The sequence below is a fragment of the Corythoichthys intestinalis genome, chromosome 9 (genome assembly GCF_030265065.1).
Source record: "Corythoichthys intestinalis isolate RoL2023-P3 chromosome 9, ASM3026506v1, whole genome shotgun sequence".
NCBI classification, from domain to species: Eukaryota; Metazoa; Chordata; class Actinopteri; order Syngnathiformes; family Syngnathidae; genus Corythoichthys; species Corythoichthys intestinalis.
This window is the reverse complement of record NC_080403.1, coordinates 46,690,167-46,712,588: the sequence shown is the minus strand read 5'-3', so window position 1 is coordinate 46,712,588 and position 22,422 is coordinate 46,690,167. Positions and strand designations below refer to the sequence as shown.

At 40.1% G+C, this 22,422-nt stretch overlaps 1 protein-coding gene across 6 annotated transcripts in view; it reads left to right on the top strand.

Moving 5' to 3' along the window:
• LOC130921645 (MICOS complex subunit mic25-a-like) overlaps positions 1 to 22,422 on the top strand; it is a 153,220-nt gene that overhangs the window by 77,423 nt on the left and 53,375 nt on the right. For all 6 annotated transcript variants that reach the window (XM_057845771.1, XM_057845773.1, XM_057845768.1 and 3 more), the window contains one exon: positions 20,953 to 21,088. In XM_057845771.1, coding sequence (XP_057701754.1) covers positions 20,953 to 21,065 — 113 coding nt within the window. In that variant the 3' untranslated portion in view covers positions 21,066 to 21,088. The remainder of the gene's footprint in view (positions 1 to 20,952; positions 21,089 to 22,422) is intronic.

Below are 22,422 nucleotides of genomic sequence, written 5' to 3'. Positions count from 1 at the left end.
AGGCGTGTGTGGCGGTCGGTTGCAATAACAGAGAAGATAGACGGAGAGACTTGAAGTTCTACCGGATTCCGAGAGACCCGGAGAGGAGAGAGCGAGATGGGCTGCTGCAATTCGACGAGAAAACTGGGCTCAAAACGATTACCACAGATTATGTAGTAGTCATTTTATATCTGGTAAGATGCATTTCATATATATTTAGAGGGTTTTGGGCTGACAACCACAATTAAGATCATTGCTAGGCTAATCGCCGACAACATACACGTATGTATGTAGTGAGAGTGCTATCGCTAAACCATATAAACATTAAAAGCCCTAGCTCCATTGACAAATGACATGAAATACATTAGACTTGACAGTGGATGTTAGCAAGAACAAAAGATTTTGAATTGAAAATTTCGTAACTCACCTTTCCAAGCACAAGATAGATTCCTGCCGAATTTTCGTGGACGAGGACCTGTTTCACCCAACCAGCAACGAAGTATTTATAAGCCTCCAAGCTCTTGAAGTTTTTCAAACTTTCGTGAGAATAGGCTGATTTTGTGTGGACAAGATAGTTGTAAATATCAGGGTAGCTAGCAGAGACAGCGGGTCGAAAAACATCGATTTAGGCATCAAATATGGATCTGGCGAATGGATAAACTGAAGCTTTTCCACATAACGCCTTTTATGCAACGCATCAAGTGAGTTTACGGCATCCGAAAGCACCGGGTCTTCCATGAAATGCATTATAAATTGCTCGATCAATTGAGACCTTTGATAATACAGACACAAAATGACGGACAAGGGGGCGGAACAATACAGCGATCACGTGATTTTGTGACGTCGGTGGGTAGGGTCTATAATGGTGCTGTTTTACCTATATATATATATATATATATATATATAGAGAGAGAGAGAGAGAGAGAGAGAGAGAGAGAGAGAGAGAGCAAAAAGTAAGCAAAAAAAAAAGCAAAAAAACTTTTTTTTGGGTCACCCTGTAGAGAGATAAAAGGCAGCTTAAAATGAGTAGAGTGAATTCTGGCAGTCTTTGGAGCCTTTTTTTAATTGGCTAAAGCCTTACAATCCCTCTCTCAACAATCAGAAATATCGTGGGAAGCAATGTGGGGAAGCAAGGTAGTAGTTGATCTTTTTCTTAACACCCTATGTTATTTCCCAACGCAGAGAAGATGTATCAATTGGTGCCACTACGCACAGTCATGGTTGCACTTCCCATCATGCATTTGGGCAGAGCAGTTAAATGGCTACAGTATCATTTACTGAAAGCTCAAAAAATACACTAGATGGCAATATTTCGTCACAATATAGTCACATTTATCCTTTAAGAATTACAAGTCTTTCTATCCGTGGATCCCTCTCACAGAAAGAATGTTAATAATGTAAATGCCATCTTGAGGATTTATTGTCGTCATAAACAAATACAGTACTTATGTACAGTATGTTGAATATATATATTCGTCCGAGTTTTATTCATTTTTTTCTTAATGCATTGCCAAAATGTATATGATCGGGAAAAATTATCGGGAATGATTGGAATTGAATCGGGAGCAAAAAAAAGCAATCAGATTGGGAAATATCGGGATCGGCAGATACTCAAACTAAAACGATCGGGATCGGATCGGGAGCAAAAAAACATGATCAGAACAAAACAAAACAAAATGCATACTATACACTTAATAATTATTTTGCATACTGCCCTATAGCATACATTTTTGTGTACATTTTTTAAAGTAGTAAAGGGTATTTTCTTAAAATCCAATGTAAGGGCCTGGAATTAAAATGGTTGACAATGAAAAGCCTAGTGATGATAAGTGATTCCAGATAGTCTTGCCTCACGTCAGCCACAATTTGAGTGAGTCATCCAACTGCTGAAGTTCTGCTGATTGAAATGTTATCAGCAAATAGATGTCACACACAAACAGGCCCGCACATGTGCACCTTATCTTGTTCTTGAATGTCACCTGTTTTAATGAAACCCTACTCTTATCCCCTTCCATCGCACTTCCCTATAGTCCCTCAAAGTGAATTTTGTGGGGATCAATCAGCAAAGCTAACGGTGCAAATTGTCCTCTTACATTCCTATCTCGACTCTACACTCCAGCTGTCTGCATCTGTTCTCAGTCCATGACATCCATATTGTCGCTTTTAAATGGAAGGCATTGACTCACCTCCATCAGACATATTTACAGATTTTCTCAATTGCTAAAACACATTTCACAAAACCATTTCCCCCAAACTTTAAACACAACTCACTTGTTTTTTACTGAAACTACATAAACAAAACCACACCTCGTCTCTTCAAAACTCATTATCCCTCCAAAATAGCTGTTCAAAGCCTTCAGTAGATAAAAACTATATGGCGGAAAACACAGACAAGACTGAAGAAGCAGTTTCTGCTCTTGCACACCTCTTTAAAATAAACTGCTGTATTTTAAGCCAAAAGAACTTTTGTGTTTGATAGACCAATATGTCTATATGCTGCCATAGCAGATTCATGGCGCACTAAGCCACCAAACTATTTTTAATTTGTCCGTTTTACCCTGGAAACCCCTGTTTACAGACTTCGCGCAACCTCTTTTGTTTCAACCTAGCCATAAAAAGAATGTAAGTAATTGTATTTATTATTCAAAATGTCATTTTTAACTTAGAATCATTAATTGATGTCTAATATTTAGTTTTTAAAAAACCCACAACTTAAAAAAATTATTCACTCGCATATTTTAAACTTTGAAACAAATTACGTCACAGTAAAAAAATCAGAATATTTATTGTCATTGTTACAAAAAGCACAACGAAACCCTGTAGGGTCAACAGAAATTTTTTTCAATTGGGCACGTGCGCTTAGGTTCGTCTCTGGAAGGAAATTTTTTGGTGGATCAATCAGTAATTTAGCACACAATAAATAACTGGAGCCACGAAAGTGTGAAATTAAAAATTATAATTGAAATAGGAAACTATGAACAAATATTTACAATATATTCACAATCATTGCCTATTAGAGCCGGCTCTCGAATGTATCACAGTTCAAATTGGTACCAGAAAAAAATAATTAAAGTGTCCCTTCAAAATAAGTGAAGCGTGTCCCAAGTTATATGAAAATAAAAGTGCACAGTTCAGTTTTTTTCCAATCCACTGCAGAAGCAGTTCGCAATCCTACCACATTGGAGAGGTAGGAGTTTGTAGATTATGCTCCTTGGAAAAAGGAAGCATTCAGGTCCGTCGATCAAGGGTTAGCTCACCATCTCCCCCTTCAGGGAGAATCCAGAATCCAAATCCAGGGTAATTCAAGGGTGATCAAAAAAACCTAGCCTGTATAAAACAAGGCTAATTTAATCTAATTCTTTTTCTAATTCTTAACCAATTTTCTTTTTACAACATTAACTGCAATTCAACTCAATTTAATAATTGAGTTGAGTCTGTTCTCATTTAAACACAAATACAAAAATTACATTAAACATTTAAAAGAAAAATAAATGTTGCCATTGTCAACCATTTAGTATCACAGACAATAGGAGTGCATATGGTTCAACTGCTATGACTACATTTTTACACTTAACTGTAGTTAGCACGTTTGCAGTAACTCACCAAGATGCTTTCAAAGAGCTTCACAAACTCCAGGCTCAAGGAAGTCCGGTTTCACTCCCTTCTCTATTCGTCAACATACAGGATGACAATTATTTTACTAACTTTAGTCAACAATGAGTCAACAAATTCTTTATTAACTGCCGAACTGGCCAGCTAAGGCTAACGTTAGCGTGGATTAGTTCGATGGGCTAAATTTACCAAGGACGAGTAAACTGCACTTTTGCCTCACGCACACCGTCTCCAACTCAGCCCACACTGATAAGGAAGTGCTACAAAAGGTTAACTCGCTTTTTGGAGGGATATTAACCATAAAATGTTGAATAAATTCGCTCAGGGGCTCTCCTATGCAGCATCTCTCTGCTGGAGCAGCTCACAACACGGTCAGTTGAAAAAAGGGGTTGGTCTCATCGCGTTGCTGGTAAATTTCCATTGGCTTGGTGCTAGAGCTCAAGGGGTGATGACTCGTTTTATCTATATTTCACATTTTGTGAATTAGATCATCTGTAACTAAAATAATTGAAATGCAAAAATAAAAAAATAATATTAAATCCCATCATATTATTCAATTGAAAATATTTACTCAATTAGCTATTGGGTGACATTCTCCCCCTCTCAATCTCGCGTCTGTAAATAAATCACAGATATCTACCTCATAACTATCGCTTGACTGTATTTTTTTTCGTTACTGTCTCATTTTCCCCAATATTTTAGATAAGTAATCGATCCAAACAAAGAAAAATGGGGGGGAAAAAACTTTTAAAAGGGTAAATATATGAAAATGAAGATCTCGACCACTCTTTGATGTCTGCGATTTCTGCATCGCGACCCTTGTTATATTATTACAATGTTTCACCCTTAAAATTCCTAAAAACTCCGGCTGTGGCCATTCATAACTGTGTCTTGACACTCAGTGATACATGCTACATGGAGTTTTTGGATCGAAAAGAGGGAGGTACGCGATAATATCTCGTTAAAATCGTGGCGTCTTTAATTCTGCTCTCACGTACTCTTGCATCCAGTTACGGTTTTGCTGTTTTTTAAAAAAAAAAAAAAAAAAAAAAAAAATTTTTTTTTAATGCCCCCGGGGACGACCCAGGACACGCTGGAGAGACTATGTCTCTCGGCTGGCCTGGGAACGCCTTGGGATCCCGCCGGAGGAGCTGGTTGAAGTGGCTGGGGAGAGGGAAGTCTGGGCTTCCCTGTTAAAGCTGCTGCCCCCGCGACCCGACCCCGGAACAAGCGGAAGATAATGGATGGATGGATGGGTTTTTAAATGCCCTCCTGCTCAAAAACTTTCTTCCCCCAGAAAATTGAGATTTTAAGCTTTCCAATGATGACACATGCATATAGGACAATTTTGAAAATTGGCCAAATTGAGGGTCTGAGAACGGAACTTCAAGTCACCTGAGTGTTTTCCGCCATATGCATTATTACTAGGGTTGGGCATCCAGCATTGAGCATCGATGGGACCTGGTTCTAACACTCCGGTTCTCCCGGAACCGTTTGAATTTTTAAATTTCGATTCCATGGTTCGATGCCCTGACCGCCGAGCGGGAAAAAAATGCTGCCGAAAACCATGAAGAAGAAGCCATAAGAAGCGCGTGTTTGTGCTAAGCAACTTGATTACAACCATGGACACGCTGTGGCACCGGCGCTCAAAAGTTTGGCTTAACTTTATAAGTGTTTGCTAGCTCCAACATTTTAGACCACATTCATAACATTCCTATTACCTGTCTAACACAGGGGTCCCCATCTGCCGGGCCGCAGACCGGTACCGGTCCGTGGCGCATTTGCTACCGGGCCGCACAGAAATAATAATTTATTAATGACCGAATTCTGCCCGAATTAACCCTATGTCTCTGTTTAACACACCAATATCCCTGTCTGCTCTAGATATAATACTACAGGATGGATTAGAATGTCGTCATAGAAATGCATTGATTGGACTGCTAGCAGTACATCTCGTTTTGTGTATATAATATATCTATGGGCACTTGTCCTCAATAATAACGTATTACAAGGTCGCGGGCGCAGCGCATTTGTTCTCGGAAATTGTTAGCCCCCACACGAGCGAAGATGACTGGAAAACAGACGTCTTTGGAGATATTTTTACGGCGAAAAGGGCACCTGACGAGCCAAAAGATGAGCCTATAACCTTGAAGACCCACGAACTGCGAAGAAGTGGATTCGTGACCCGTTTGTGAATAAACCGAGTGATTTGAGCATGTCTGTGGAACAGGAGAACAGGTTAAGCTTGTAGAGATCGCAAATGACGGCGACCTTAAACGTACATTTGAGACAACAACTCTACCGAGGTTCTAGATTAAAGTCATTCCGGAATATCCTGACATCAGTACGAGAGCATTGAAAACCTTGCTACAGTTTCCAACATCGTATCTTTGCAAAGCGGGCTTCTTAATTAATGCTTAACGACTCTGTCTTGTTGTTAAGCATGGCAGCATGTGTCTGGGGAGAACTTTTCTACATGTCCTTCCATGATCAAACGTAAGTTAGTATTCCTTTCAAGAAAGTTTGTAGTGTTTACTTTGGAATCGCTGCATTTGCGGCCATGTTTAACGTTACGCGCATGCGCAGAACCGCATCGTTGCAATTTTTGATGGGTTGAAAAATTTGTCAGAACACCGTTCCGTGAAAAAATACCCAAATAACACTGGTACGTGGTGCAAAAAAGGTTGGGGACCCATGGTCTAACAGACTAATATTTATCGGAGACAGACATTTATTAGGCGTCTTACTTGTCAAGGTTTGAATGAAATACATTACAGTATGACTATGGAAAATCAAATGCAACACCATAATCTACTGTGTCAGTCATCAGATTGCTTTAGAAACTAAATATTAGCCCTACTGTAGCTTTGGGCAAGTGTGATTTATGATTACTAAATGTTATCCTTGTAGCACTATCATCTAACTTCTATACAAAGCTTGCATGTACCTTTTAATCCTTTTAATCTTACCCGAGCTCTGACATCTTTGATCTTCTCTTTACTTCCTGTCCACTCAGAGTAATATAAATACCTGAAGCTATAATGCCTTGGCTTTTGCTCTAAAGAAGTGCAAATCCTTTTTATCTTACATTAATAACCGTTAACACACAAACAAGGCCAACTTAGACAAAGACTGTATCGTAAAATGTTACGCCTTAACAGTCTTTGCCTTTTCCTTATTGCTTTATTCCCCAATGTCATGCTTTTTGGCGATGTAGAACCTAAGCTCTCTTGTGCCAAGGTGAGACAAATAAGAATGGGAGCGTTCTTTCTTCCCCAACTCCGCACATATTTATGCAAAACAACACAGGCAGTAATCCATTTGAGTGTTGTTTTTCTTCTTTTTTGTTGCAAAATTGTTGCTGTCAAACAAGCCATAGTGGCTAATAGTTTTCTAATAAGAGCTCACCTTTAATTTCAGTCAAACGAGGCAGTTGGTGCAGATTAGCAGAGACAATTTTCTGCTTCAGATTCCATTATTAGAACACACGTGCTATCACAAAGTTTCTCTTCATGAATAGAGAAAAGAATTACGTTTTTTTTTCTACTTGAGCTTGGATTATTACCTTGGGGCTATTGTTGCCGTTATCGCCAACTGTTAGGGATTCATTCAGAATGCAGAACAACTGTCAGAATTTTAACTTAAGTAAAGCCCTGGTGCAATTATAGTCATTCAAAAGAGTTTTTAGTTGACTAAACACTATTGTTAGCATTACATTATTCATTTATTTCAAGCCTTAACCTATGCACCCAGAAGCTAGCCATGATGTCGGTCTGTTCTTACAGAGATCCCGCAAAGTTTTACCATGCTTAACAAAATTTCCGGCTTTTACCCTCCTGTGACATTTACACAGATTTTTGATGTTTCGATAACTGCGCGTCGACAGTGGACAGGTGGATTCAGAATTTGATTGCATTAATAGCAGAGTTGTCCAGTAATTACTTTTTGACCGTTAACGGATATCTCAATATTGTCCAACTCCAAAATCCGATACTGAAATAAAACAGAATACAGTGCCTGATAAGCAGTGTTGTCACAGATTGCTTGAAAAAGTAATTTAGTTACTGATTACTGATTACTCTTCAAAAAGTAATCTAGTTACTTTACTGATTACTTTATTATCAAAGTAACTAAGTTACTTTAAAAGTAATTTATCAGTTACTTTTCCCAATTTTTCTCCCTTTGCTGCCTCAACAGAAAAATTTCATCGCATGTAATTGAATTTTTCAGATAAGGCTTTATCTTCGAGTTAGCTGGGGTTTAGTTAGTCGATGGAGTTGATTTCAACCACCATTGACTTGCGCTAGCTCAGCCACTCCGGAGCCCTGAAACTAACAAATAACTGACAAACGGCATGGAATTTTTTCAAAACAACTCCAACGACGAATTAAAACCCCAATTAAAACCCCAACTCGAAGATCAAGCCTAATGTCAAAAATTCTGAACTCCCCTTTAAAATAAAGACCTAACCGTTAAAATGCTGTCTATAAAAGTTGTAAAGCAATAAAACAAACAGCAAAAACAAATGAAATGACCAAGAATCCTACAAAGTATTTCATAATGCATGCAGTATAGGCCAAAAGTTTGGAGACACCTCAAGGGAGGATACTTTGTAGAATATAAAACCTGTTTCAAGTACATAATTCCTCATGTTCATTCATAGTTTTGATATTTTCAGTGAGAATTTACAATAGCGGTGAAAATATATAAAAAGCAATCATGTGATGAGCCGTGTCCAAACTTTTGACTTTTGACTCGCTCTTTTGTTGTCGTCCCCCCCCCCCACACACACACACACAAAGTCACACTCCGCCTATGGTTACAAACTATAACTATAAAATGTACGTAAAGGGTGGTTACAAACTGTAAAAGTGCTGGCTGTCTCGTTACCTGATGGCTTTGTTTCGACTTTTTGTCGCGTTGTGCTGTAATTCCAAGTGATTCCTTGAATTAGATGTAGAGTTATGAGCGGTCGACTGCCCTTTTGAGCCAGCGCAAAGTTTGCGATGCACGGATATATTTTTGGTCATCTTTATTGGAGAGAAATGTGAAGTCATGGCTGTATGTCCAATAAGCAAATGCAGCCGTTTGTGGTTCTTCTCCTACGTCTTCCACTGTTAGCCTACTGAGAGGTAGCCAATTGTTTGTTGGCCGCCAACAGCGCTCATATCATGGTAATACACGTGACCCGTTTTTTTTCCCCCCGATGAGAAAATGTGACATCCGATGTCACTGCCAAACTCAAGAGCAATATTTTCTATTCAGATTCTCTTCGAACATGACTACAGTATTCTTTATTTTACATATAGTTGTGGTCAAAAGTTTACATACACTTGTGAAGAACATAATGTCATGGCTCTCTTGAGTTTCCAGTTATTTCTACAACTCTGATTTTTCTCCGATAGAGTGATTGGAACAGATACTTCTTTGTCACAAAAAACATTCATGAAGTTTGGTTCTTTTATGACTTTATTATGGGTTAACAGAAAAAGTGATCAAATCTGCTGGGTCAAAAATATACATACATGGATCTGAAAAAGCGAATCATTGACTTGAACAAGTCAGGAAAGTCACTTGGAGCCATTTCAAAGCAGCTGCAGGTCCCAAGAGCAACAGTGCAAACAATTGTTTGGAAGTATAAAGTGCATGGCACTGTTTTGTCACTGCCACGATCAGGAAGAAAACGCAAGCTATCACCTGCTGCTGAGAGAAAATTGGTCAGGAGGGTGAAGATTCAACCGAGAATCACCAAAAAGCAGATCTGCCAAGAATTAGAAGCTGCTGGAACACAGGTGTCAGTGTCCACAATCAAGCGTGTTTTTCATCTCTATGGACTGAGAGGCTGCCGTGCAAGAAGGAAACCCTTGCTCCAAAAGCGGCACCTTAAGGCTCGACTGAAGTTTGCTGCTGATCACATGGACAAAGATAAGACCTTCTGGAGGAAAGTTCTGTGGTCAGACGAAACAAAAATCAAGCGGTTTGGCCACAATGCCCAGCAATATGTTTGGAGGAGAAAAGGTGAGGCCTTTAACCCCAAGTACACCATGCCTACCGTCAAGCACGGTGGTGGTAGTATTATGCTGTGGGGCTGTTTTGCTACCAATGGAACTGGTGCTTTACAGAGAGTAAATGGGATAATGAAGAAGGAGGATTACCTTCAAATTCTTCAAGATAACCTAACTTCATCAGCCCGAAGATTGGGTCTTGGGCGCAGTTGGGTGTTCCAAGAGGACAATGACCCCAAACACACATCAAAAGTGGTAACTGAATGGCTAAATCAGGCTAGAATTAAGGTTTTCGAATGGCCTTCCCAAAGTCCTGACTTAAACCCCATTGAGAACTTGTGGACAATGCTGAAGAAACAAGTCCATGTCAGAAAGCCATCAAATTTAACTGAACTGCACCAATTCTGTCAAGAGGAGTGGTCAAAGATTCAACCAGAAGCTTGTGGATGGCTACCAAAAGCGCCTAATTGAAGTGAAAATGGCCAACGGACATGTTACCAAATATTAGCGCTGCTGTATGTATATTTTTGAGCCAGCAGATTTGATCAATTTTTTCTGTTCACCCATAATAAAGTCATAAAAGAACCAAACTTCATGAATGTTTTTGTGACAAAGAAGTATCTGTTCCAATCACTCGATCAGAGAAAAATCAGAGTTGTAAAAATAACTGAAACTCAAGAGAGCCATGACATTATGTTCTTCACAAGTGTATGTAAACTTTTGACCACAACTGTACATCATGAGGAAAAAACAAAATAGTAACGCACAGACACTAAGGAAACCAACTTTAATCAGATTACTGGCTTCGAAAAATGAACGCGTTAGATTACTCGTTACTGAACGAAACTAATCAGATTACACTGACAACACTGCTGATAAGACAAGAGTTGGGCAAAACTGGTGATGCAAGTGCGTCTCAATGACAACCGAGCGAGAGAGTGTATGCTGTTGAGAACTTCTGTTTTTGTTAGCAGATCTTCAAGGTAAGCTATTGCATTTTCAAACTTCTCCCAGTATAATCATGTGGATTGTTAGCATCCAGAGCTGTCGTGTGCTTTACATACAGTACAGGCCAAAAGTTTGAACACACCTTGTCATCCGTGCATTTTTATTTTCATGACTGTTGACATTATAAACTCTCACTGAAAGTAATAAAACTATGAATGCACACGTGTGATAGTCAGGATTGGAGTCGTGTCGTGGCTGTCCTCAATAAATTAGTCATCTGGATCGAGTGTCCTCCATGTCTTGTACATCCAACTCACGTTTAGTTACATAAGGGTGGTCCATATTAAGTGCTCGTCGCGCATCAGCTGGCCACTGTACCATTGCATCAGACGTTTATGGATCAGTTTGAGTAGCAGCATCACTCATATTCGGTGAATACTGAACAGACACGCCTTTACTGCCTGATGAACTGACAGTATAAGTGAATTATTAGGTTCCTCTGTGACTAGCGGTACGCCCGAAGGTTTGCCTACCGCTGTAGCGACAGGAGCGGCTTGGCTTCTTAAGAGCGCGGCCAGAGTGTCTTGTCTTTGGCACTTTATTGCGCGCATTTCACTCCATATCCGAGGCACGTTGAGGCTTTTTGTGAGGGAAAATAGTTGGAACAGCATTTCGTTTTAGTCTGCGCTTATATCCAGCCGCTCCGGTGAGCTCTTTCATAAGTTGTCGTCGAGTAAAAGCCTCGAACGCGGCAGGAGAAAAATGGCGAGAACAAAGCCTTGGGTCCTTGGGAAAATTTGCCAGCCTGCCGGCATTTTTCCAAACCTTTCTCATCTTCTTGTCAGCAGGAAATCTGTGGAGACTCACGTCACTCCCCTTGTGTCCACTTGACTGGAAATTGCATCCAAAAGCAGCACATTGTGGCATTTTACTTAGCGAGTTAGGCAGTAATACGCAATTGTTGTACACGTTACACATTTGGAAACATCACATTTACGTCATCACTCCTTAGAGGTGTAACGGTACACAAAAAAGTCGTTTTGGTACGTACCTCGGTTTTGAGGTCACGGTTCGGGTAATTTTCGGTACAGTGAGAAAACAAAATGCAAAGTATAAATGTGCTTGTTGTTTATTACTCACCTTTGTGCTTTCAACAATAGGAACATTAGCCTATACAAAGCTAGAATTCTGCTCAAAAAGTAGCGGATATTTAAAGATAATCCAACAACAATTTGCCTTTCAGACCCCACGTATTGGTCAGCTTTCTTTCTGAAAGAAAGAAGAAAAAAGAAGTCCTGTGCTAAAGAGAAAAGCAATGATTTTAACATGTATTTTACAAATGAAATGCCTCAATGAATCTTTTTTTTTTTCTTCTTCTTATGAACGGTTTTCAAAAGCGTTATTGGTGGATTTTCTCAAGTCAAAGTGCCACACAGAAATTAATAAATTTAATTGTGTAAGCAGGATGTGTGTATTATTCTTATTATTTAATTACAAGTGTTTTAGCTCATTTCAATTTATTTTATTTAAATGGGCTGTTATTTATTTTATCATGTGTTTATATTTTACAAATGTGATGTAGTATTCATTTATATTGTATATTTTATGTTGTATAACTTTAGTTCCTATGTGAATATTAGTTCCTACTTGTTTTGTTGTGGTAGGAGGGTTTTGTATTGAACACGGGCCGTGTTGGTTATTATTATAGCAGAGAAGACAGCAGTAAATCAACAAAAACAAGTCAACTGTTCCCCGATCTACCACTCAAGAGATCTGATGGACTCAAAAAGTGGGTTCCGATTGCATATTAGTTTGAAAATCGACCGGATCCACCGTATTTTTACACGAGTGACTTCCGGTGTGCCTGATCCTAGCTACCGGTAGTAGTATTGACGCAGGAGAGTCGCGTCTCGCGTCAAATAATAAACTGTGCCGTCCTTTTCGCGTGCGTCGTGTTTAGCCGCATCTGGGATGCGTCTAACATGCTGCCGCACTGCGACTGGTGTGCATTGGCTGATTGACTTTAACGCCCGCGTTTCACTGCATTCTCGCGGCGGCCACGTTGTCGCGCCGTTGACGTTTCTGGGTTATACTGTCCTACCGTGTTGGTCCTCATTATTGTAGAGAAGACGGAGCAAATATAATCTACGCAAAGAAACTGTAACCCGATGGACTCACAGCCTCGAAAAGTAAGGGTTACATTACGTCAGAAACTCGTTCGACAAAATATTGTCATTGATTTAACATTTTATGTGTTTCTAATAACATATTTTAGTACAAGAGAACAATTGTGGTTTATTAAAGCCTACATGTATTTAAGGTCGAGGATCCCTTTAAGAAATGTTATTGAATAAAATTTTGTTTTTGTCAATACATCACTAGAATACAGATTCGAAACTGTTAATTTTAGTATATGGAATAGCTAGCTCCTCAACAAGTGTCCTTGCTAAAGACCTTGTAAGATGATGCAAAGAAGTGCAAAAACTGTTTTACTTCTGGGCTGCATGAAAGACTGCCACCAATACAGCAGAGGTGAAGTGCAATATTTTCTATGGGTTGTGCAAGCTGTAAGGTTTGTCACTTAATACGTCACTGTCACATTTACCCCTCCTCTACCACCTCTCCTTCTTTCTCACTCTCGCTCAGGTTACATTCACTTCTCTTTTCATGAATATTCTCTCCTCCAATGATTAATTTAATCCTGTTTCTCTACCCTCCACTGCACATGCACACACACTTGTAGACACACACAAATACTTACTGCAATACACATGCCTCTGCAGAGCTATGTCTTCCAGTTCAGTTTGTATTCTTTATCTCGTGCATGTGCCACACGGACATAATTCACAGATGCATGCTAACAAATTAATGGTGTGTATTTGTCAGTGAATGTGGGAGACCTGTGCTCATTCATACGTGAAGGATGCATAATTCGAAAATTGCTTTGTGTGATGCCACGAGGGAAGTACTCATTTACCTGGCATGTCGGTGTTTGTAGTTGCAGATTGAGTATGTAAATAAATATTGGTCAGAATGAAATATGGTGGCATTAAAAAGTTTGGGCATACCCAGGGTAGCCAAAGTTTTGGATGCTACTATATACCCGAATTGTAGACTTATGACAGGAACTGTCCATTCTAGGAGTGGGAACCTCTTGGTACCTCACGATACGATTTGCGATACAAAGCTCACGATAATCACGATGATCTGACGATACAACGATTATACAAATTATACAAATAATTAATAAACAGAAAAACAAGCTTCTGCTGTGAATTGGAATGAGTTCATCATTAGTAGACGTCCAATCCTCCAATCCACTTCAAAGAGATTGAACGTCTAACGGCCATAGAGGCAATGAGGTCATTTTGAGCCATTTAAGGTCATTTACCTGTTCATTTTCAGTTGCTTCCTGTTGATTTGGGGGTATTTTATGTGTCTCTTCCTGTTTATTTATAAGTTACAGAACAGGAAATGACCTTGGAATCACCCAAATGAATAGGCAGTGACTCAAACTCAACAGAAAATGACCTGTAAATGCCCTAAAATGAACAGCAAGTGTTCCATCAATAATCGATTTATAATCGAATCGGAGCCTCTGAATCGTAATCGAATCGTTAGGTGCCCAAAGATTCCCTCCTCTACCGTCGATGCAGCCTTAGAGTTTACTGAGACACTATTAAGGTGGAAACGTTTGGTAGCAACTTGTTGGTTCATCCATCCATCCATCCATCCATCCATCCATCCATCCATCCATCCATCCATCCATCCATCCATCCATCCATCCATCCATCCATCCATCCATCCATCCATCCATCATCTTCTGCTTGCTCCGGGGTCGGGTCGCGGGGGCAGCAGCTTTAACAGGGAAGCCCAGACTTCCCTCTCCCCAACCACTTCAACCAGCTTCCTCTGGCGGGATCCCAAGGCGTTCCCAGGCCAGCCGAGAGACATAGTCTCGCCGACGTGTCTTGGGTCGTCCCCGGGGGCCTCCCACTGGTGGGACATGCACCTCAGCTGGCTCCTCTCAACACGGAGGAGTAGCGGCTCAACGCTGAGTCCCTCCTGGATGACCGAGCTTCTCACCCTATCTCTTAGGGAGAGCCCGGACACCCTGCGAAGGAAACTCATCTCGGCCGCTTGTATCCGGGATCTTGTTCTTTCGGTCACGACCCAAAGCTCGTGACCATAGGTGAGAGTAGGAACGTAGATCGACTGGTAAATCGAGAGCTTTGCCTTTCGGCTCAGCTCCTTCTTCACACTTGCCTGTCGATCTCTCGCTCCCTCCTACCCTCACTCGTGAACAAGACCCCAAGATTCTTTAACTCCTTCACTTGGGGTAGGATCTCAACCCCGACCCGGAGAGGGCACTCCACCCTTTTCCGACTGAGGACCATGGTCTCGGATTTGGAGGTGCTGATCTTCATCCCAACCGCTTCACACTCGGCTGTGAACCGTTCCAGTGAGAGTTGGAGGTCACGGCTTGATGAAGCCAACAGCACCACATCATCTGCGAAAAGCAGAGATTCAATGCTGAGGTGACCAAACCGGACCCCTTCAATGCTTCGGCTGCGCCTAGAAATTCTGTCCATAAAAGTTATGAACAGAATCTGTGTCAAGGGGCAGCCTTGGCGGAGTCCAACCCTCACTGGGAAAGAATTCAACTTACTGCCGGCAATGCGGCCCAAACTCTGACATCGGTCGTACAAGGACCGAACAGCCCGTACCAAGGGGCTCGGTACCCCGTACTCCCGGAGCACCCCCCACAGTACTCCCCGAGGCACACAGTCGAACGCCTTCTCCAGATCCACAAAGCACATGTAGACTGGTTGGGTGAACTCCCATGCACCCTCGAGGACCCTGCAGAGGGTGTAGAGCTGGTCCACTGTTCCACGGCCGGGACCTTTTCAAAACAATATCTCGATTCTTGGCAGGAACATATCGATAACCTTTTGGGATGCAAAGTATTACGATATACAGTGCCTTGCAAAAGTATTCGGCCCCCTTGAACCTTGCAACCTTTCGCCACATTTCAGGCTTCAAACATAAAGATATAAAATTTTAATTTTTTGTTAAGAATCAACAACAAGTGGGACACAATCGTGAAGTGGAACAACATTTATTGGATAATTTAAACTTTTTTAACAAATAAAAAACTGAAAAGTGGGGCGTGCAATATTATTCGGCCCCCTTGCGTTAATACTTTGTAGCGCCACGTTTTGCTCCAATTACAGCTGCAAGTCGCTTGGGGTATGTTTCTATCAGTTTTGCACATCGAGAGACTGACATTCTTGCCCATTCTTTGTTGCAAAACAGCTCGAGCTCAGTGAGGTTGGATGGAGAGTGTTTGTGAACAGCAGTCTTCAGCTCTTTCCACAGATTCTCGATTGGATTCAGGTCTGGACTTTGACTTGGCCATTCTAACACCTGGATACGTTTATTTTTGAACCATTCCATTGTAGATTTGGCTTTATGTTTTGGATCATTGTCCTGTTGGAAGATAAATCTCTGTCCCAGTCTCAGGTCTTGTGCAGATACCAACAGGTTTTCTTCCAGAATGTTCCTGTATTTGGCTGCATCCATCTTCCCGTCAATTTTAACCATCTTCCCTGTCCCTGCTGAAGAAAAGCAGGCCCAAACCATGATGCTGCCACCACCATGTTTGACAGTGGGGATGGTGTGTTCAGGGTGATGAGCTGTGTTGCTTTTACGCCAAACATATCGTTTTGCATTGTGGCCAAAAAGTTCAATTTTGGTTTCATCTGACCAGAGCACCTTCTTCCACATGTTTGGTGTGTCTCCCAGGTGGCTTGTGGCAAACTTTAAACAAGACTTTTTATGGATATCTTTGAGAAATGGCTTTCTTCTTGCCACTCTTCCATAAAGGCCAGATTTGTGCAGTGTACGACTGATTGTTGTCCTATGGACAGACTCTCCCACCTCAGCTGTAGATCTCTGCAGTTCATCCAGAGTGATCATGGGCCTCTTGGCTGCATCTCTGATCAGTTTTCTTCTTGTTTGAGAAGAAAGTTTGGAAGGACGGCCGGGTCTTGGTCGATTTGCAGTGGTCTGATGCTCCTTCCATTTCAATATGATGGCTTGCACAGTGCTCCTTGAGATGTTTAAAGCTTGGGAAATCTTTTTGTATCCAAATCCGGCTTTAAACTTCTCCACAACAGTATCTCGGACCTGCCTGGTGTGTTCCTTGGTTTTCATAATGCTCTCTGCACTTTAAACAGAACCCTGAGACTATCACAGAGCAGGTGCATTTATACGGAGACTTGATTACACCCAGGTGGATTCTATTTATCATCATCGGTCATTTAGGACAACATTGGATCATTCAGAGATCCTCACTGAACTTCTGGAATGAGTTTGCTGCACTGAAAGTAAAGGGGCCGAATAATATTGCACGCCCCACTTTTCAGTTTTTTATTTGTTAAAAAAGTTTAAATTATCCAATAAATGTTGTTCCACTTCACGACTGTGTCCCACTTGTTGTTGATTCTTGACAAAAAAATTAAATTTCATATCTTTATGTTTGAAGCCTGAAATGTGGCGAAAGGTTGCAAGATTCAAGGGGGCCGAATACTTTTGCAAGGCACTGTATCACCATTTCGATATTTTGTCACACCCCTAGTACATTCCTTTGATACATTAAATGAAACGATTGACTTCTGGAGCCAGTTAAACATTAATTTTACTTCTCATAATTGTAACTACCGTAATTGTCGGACTATAAGGTGCACCTGACTATAAGCCCCCACCCACCAAATTTGACACAAAAACGGCATTTGTTCATAGATAAGCCGCACTGGACTATAAGCCACAGCTGTCGTCACTGTGTTATGGGATATTTACTCCAAAAGATATTAACCGTTATCACTTTATTTGGCAGCAGCCTCACAAGACTGTCATAAGACCAAATGAACCACCGTGAAGCTTTGAACCAACTGGCTACAAAGCGTCATTGCTTCAAGAAGTTTCATTTGGCAATCACTGCTCCATTGGGGGAGACAGTCAACCTCTGCTGCTACCTGCTGTCGACATTGTTGTCGTCCAACATGCCTCCTAGCATGCATTGCAGCGCTACAGATGTAAATAATCTAAATTAATGATCTGTGCTAATTATTTCTTCAGTTACTGTTCCAGTTGTTTCATTAATTGCTAGTTATGGTATTTGGTAACACTTTATTTGACAGTGGTGCCATGAGACTATCATAAGACCATAGGCGGATCTACTATTCAGGAGAAGCAGGCGATCGCCTTAGGCCCCCAACCAGTAGGGGGCCCACAACCAGCTGCCCTTGCCCCAACGAGCAAGGGCTTGGGCCACCAGAGCCAGCAGCACCCCCAACTATTCGTCATGTATAATTATGTCAGTATACCAAACAAACAAATAACCAAAAAAAAAAAAAAGAAAGCATTTGAATGCTGCATTTATATTATCTCTCCCCCACACACACGCACTACAATGGACTGTTCCACGACGACGAATTGCGTATCAGTCGCTTAGCTTCACTTAGCTCCGTTTAGCATCGCTTAGCTCCGCTTAGCTGTTCGTTAGCTTCACTTAGCTTTCCCGCGTTTTTCATTCTACTAAGCTCGCTATTTTTACAGCTCACTTGCTACTTTGCACTCTGCTATTGTTTATTTCGAACACATGAGCGAACGTGCTCTCCATGAGAGCCAAAGTGCAGTGAGGGAGACATTGAGAACAGGCCGCTGATGCCTCTTTTAACTTTCTTCTTCTTCACACCGAACATAAAATACACGACAGCACACCCTGTGGCGAAACAATGGAGTACAGTTCCAATCATTCATACAATAACACTCAACTTTTGGTGAACAGCATTTGCTAACGAAAAAAAAACTTTATTAGAAACACCACAAGCAATGACGAAGAATGTTTTTTACAGAGTGTAAAGCTTTCGGTTAGTGGTTTAGCGAACGTACCTCTGGTGAACATTTCAAAATAAAAGCACATGTTCGTCATATACAGACATGTCCAAAGTCCGGCCTGTGTGCCAAATGCGGCCCATGGTCAAATTTCATCCGGCCCCCAGCCTCTGTCATAAAATCAATAACATCTGGCCCGCACACAGACTTAATAAATTGGTCAGCAGTACTGCAACCAGCATATGAAGTAGCTTACACACGAAATGCTGCTCCTCATTTACCCACTAAAAGGCAGCAGCACTTTAACCCTTTATTGCCCAATGTATCACATTTGATACTCCTAAAATTTCTGGATTTTCAGACTAATTTAGGATTTTGACATTTCTTTTTGAAAAAAAAAATGATGCATGCAAGTTGACACATGCATCTGCAGGTTCCATGAGAAAAAAACATGATTTAGCATGGGTTATAGACATTAGAGCACTTATTACACATATTAATTTTGACTTTTCTTTTCACAAATTTGAAAAAAAAGGTTTCATTAGGTCCTTATTTTTCAAATTTTGGGATTCTCTGATAATTGCTTCATGTTGCAGGTATTTAAGGGCTAAGCAACATTACTCCGTGTGACCCTCTACTTCCAATTTTCTAAAATGGCGACAATCAACAAAAAAAAGTTGACTGTGACGGCCGATGCTTCAAGGAAAGGTGGAAATTGGTCTATTTCTTCACTAAAATACGCAACAACTGTGTCTTGCCACATTTGCAAAGAGACAGTCGCTGTTTTTAAAGATTTCAATGACAAGACACACTGAATTGTACGACAAGATTACAGGGAAGATACGCAGCGAGAAATAGAAACAACTTGAAGCTCGTTTAATTTCACAGCAGTAGTATTTCGCAAGAGCCCGAGAGTCAAAAGAGAACGCCGCAAAGGCTAGTTGCGAGATTGTTGAAATTAATTAAAAAAATAATAAAGCAAATCTGACACACTGAATGGCTTGCTAGGACGTCAGCCAAGGTCGCCCCCCCACATTTTTACCACGCCAAATCTGGCCCCCTTTGCAAAAAGTTTGGACACTGCTGGTCATATAAATAACGATTTCTGGAGTTAATCCCACATACTTCAGAATTAATATTATAATATGTAGAGTAAATACTACAGAATACAGTTTCTACTCTAAGAATAGCTTTCAAATGACTCTTTATGACAAATATGATTGGTAATGAATAATTATAATTATACTACTATCATATATAGTAGTATAATGATAATGCTAGAATTTTAAGAATTGTTTTGAATAATGTTGGAAAGGCAAAGTCAGTGTTCTGAATCTGTTTACTTTCCATTCTTTTGCACTAGTAAATGCTATCAGCATTTAACCTAATCGTTCATTTGTGATTATTGTTATTTACATGATTATTTGTATTGTAATAAAGAATTTAAGTGTTCCAAAATAGTTTTGTGAGTTAATAAGCGTCAACAAAAATTTCATTGCTAAAGTAGTAAAAAAAAAAAAAAAAAAGAAAGATTAGTCGACTAATCGTAAAACTAGTTGGCTGACTAATCAGGAGAAAATTTGTCGTTTTGGACAGCCCTAGTGTACCGGAACATATTTCCTCCACACCCTTCTCACCTTTTTAACCCCTGACCCATGAAGAGGGCCCTTGGATATGTTCGCCTTAGGCCCCAAAATTGCCAAATCTGCAACTGCATAAGACAATCATAATTATCACATGACACTGTCATGAGCATTAATGGCTGCTTATAACAGATTTCTTTTGGCGTCATCCGGCAAATTATCACGTTTTTGAATGGATGTAATAGATTTGAGCTGGACATAAAGGGAGTTAGTGACATAGTTTGCCGAATGACACTGAATGAAATCTGTCATAAGCATTCAGTAATGCCCATGATAGTGTCATAATTATGATGGTCTTATGACAGTCTTATGACGCCGCTGTCAAATAAAGTGTTACCTATTAACCCAAAATAAATCAACAAATAAGCCACACTGTACTATAAACCGCTGGATTAAAAAAAATAGCGGTTTATATTCCGAAAATTGCGGTAGTCAGTTTCAGACTGGATTCTTTGAATATTTTTCTCTTTACCCTGCCATGCTCCACATTCTAATTTTGTCACTTGGGAATAGAAATGACTATTGTGACTTGAACCATGCAGTGTAAATCCTGGAAATGTTGAAATCAACATTTACAGTTGTAAAAGTTGTCACAACGACTGGCAAAAGACAATGAGCAAACCAGCAGGCATATGTTCCAGATGGATTAATATGTATATGATTTTATACAATTTTTGTCCTTAGCATCGCTCCTATGTACTGAGTAAATTCAAAGTTCCAATTTAGTGAGTAAACATTGGCAAATTGGAAAATTTGAACAAACTTAGGAACTATAATTTTAAAACATAGCAGGCACAAGCCATTCTCTATTGGAATCTCATGTCTACCTTCTGTTGGTGTGGGTGTGTATGTGTGTGTGAGCGTAGGCCCCGACCGACTGCATCAGTTTGCACTGAGCTACAGGCCAGGGTGCTCCAGTGTTACAGAGAAAATCCTCAGCAAACCCTGCATTGCTCCAGTTTGGCCAAACAGTACATGACCTGTGTCCAGCAAGCCAAGAAGGTAGGTCAGATCTCCATGTGTGGGTGTAGAGCTGCAAGATAAGTATCGAAAAACTTGCCATCCAATTTTGTGTAAGTTTTAGTTCGATATACTGTAGAGCAGGGGTGGCCTAGCTTTTTCATCTTGCGAGCTACTTTTCAAATGACCAAGCCAAAATGATGACTATAGAAGAAAATTGGATATAAATCTATATGTACGGTGGGCCAATTGTGGGGTGAAGGTTACTTCGTTATCTGTTTCAACATAACAATCACGTTTTAGAAATAAATATAGAAAATAATACTGAACCTCTATTCTATGCTTCTTACTCGTGTCTTCAGGCATGAAAATCCCTCATCTTTCGGCGAGATTCTCCGTTTTGAAGTCAAAAAGGGTGACCTACATGAATTGTGTAGATCCGAGGAGAAATTTTGGGGGTGGGGGGGTCGTAATTCCATCTAACTAACTAACTAACGATATGTTTTATTGAAGTTGCTAAGCCTGTCGCGGTATGTCTGGAGACTTGTTGAAAGACAAAAGTATCCTGCAGAAATGAGTTGTGTTGCAAATGCACCTCAAGGCATCAGTAGTTAGGTGATTATAATGCTTTATTATTACATATTAGGGGTGTAACGGTAAACAAAAATCTCGGTTTGGTACGTACCTCAGTTTTGAGGTCACGGTTCGGTTCATTTTCAGTACAGTAAGAAAACAAAATGCAAAATATAAATGTGCTAGTTGTTTATGAGACACCTTTCTACTTTCAACAATATGAACATTAGCCTGTACAAAGCTAGAATTCTGCTCAAAAAGTAGCGGGTATTTAAAGGTAATCCAACAATAATTTGCCTTTCAAAACCCGGGTATTGGTCAGCTTTCTTTATGAAAGAAAGAAGAAAAAAGAAGTCCTGTGCTAAAGAGAAACGCAATCCCAATGACAAAGACTTTAACATGTATTTTACAAATGAAATGCCTCAATGAATCATTTTTTTTTTCCTTTCAAAAGCTTTATTGGTGGATTTTCTCAAGTTAAAGCTCCACACAGAAATTAATAAATTGAATTGTGTAAGCAGGATCTTTGTATTGTTCTTATTATTTCATTACAGGTGTTTTAGCTCATTTCAATTTATTTTATTTAAATGGGCTATTATTTATTGTATTATGTGTGTATATTTTACAAATGTGATGTAGTATTCATTTATATTGTATATTTTATGTTGTATAACTTTAGTTCCTATGTGAATATTAGTTCCTACTTGTTTTGTTGTGGTAGGAGTGTTTTGTATTGAACACGGGGCCCTGTTGGTTATTATTATAGCAGAGAAGACAGCAGTAAATCAACAAAGACAAGTCAA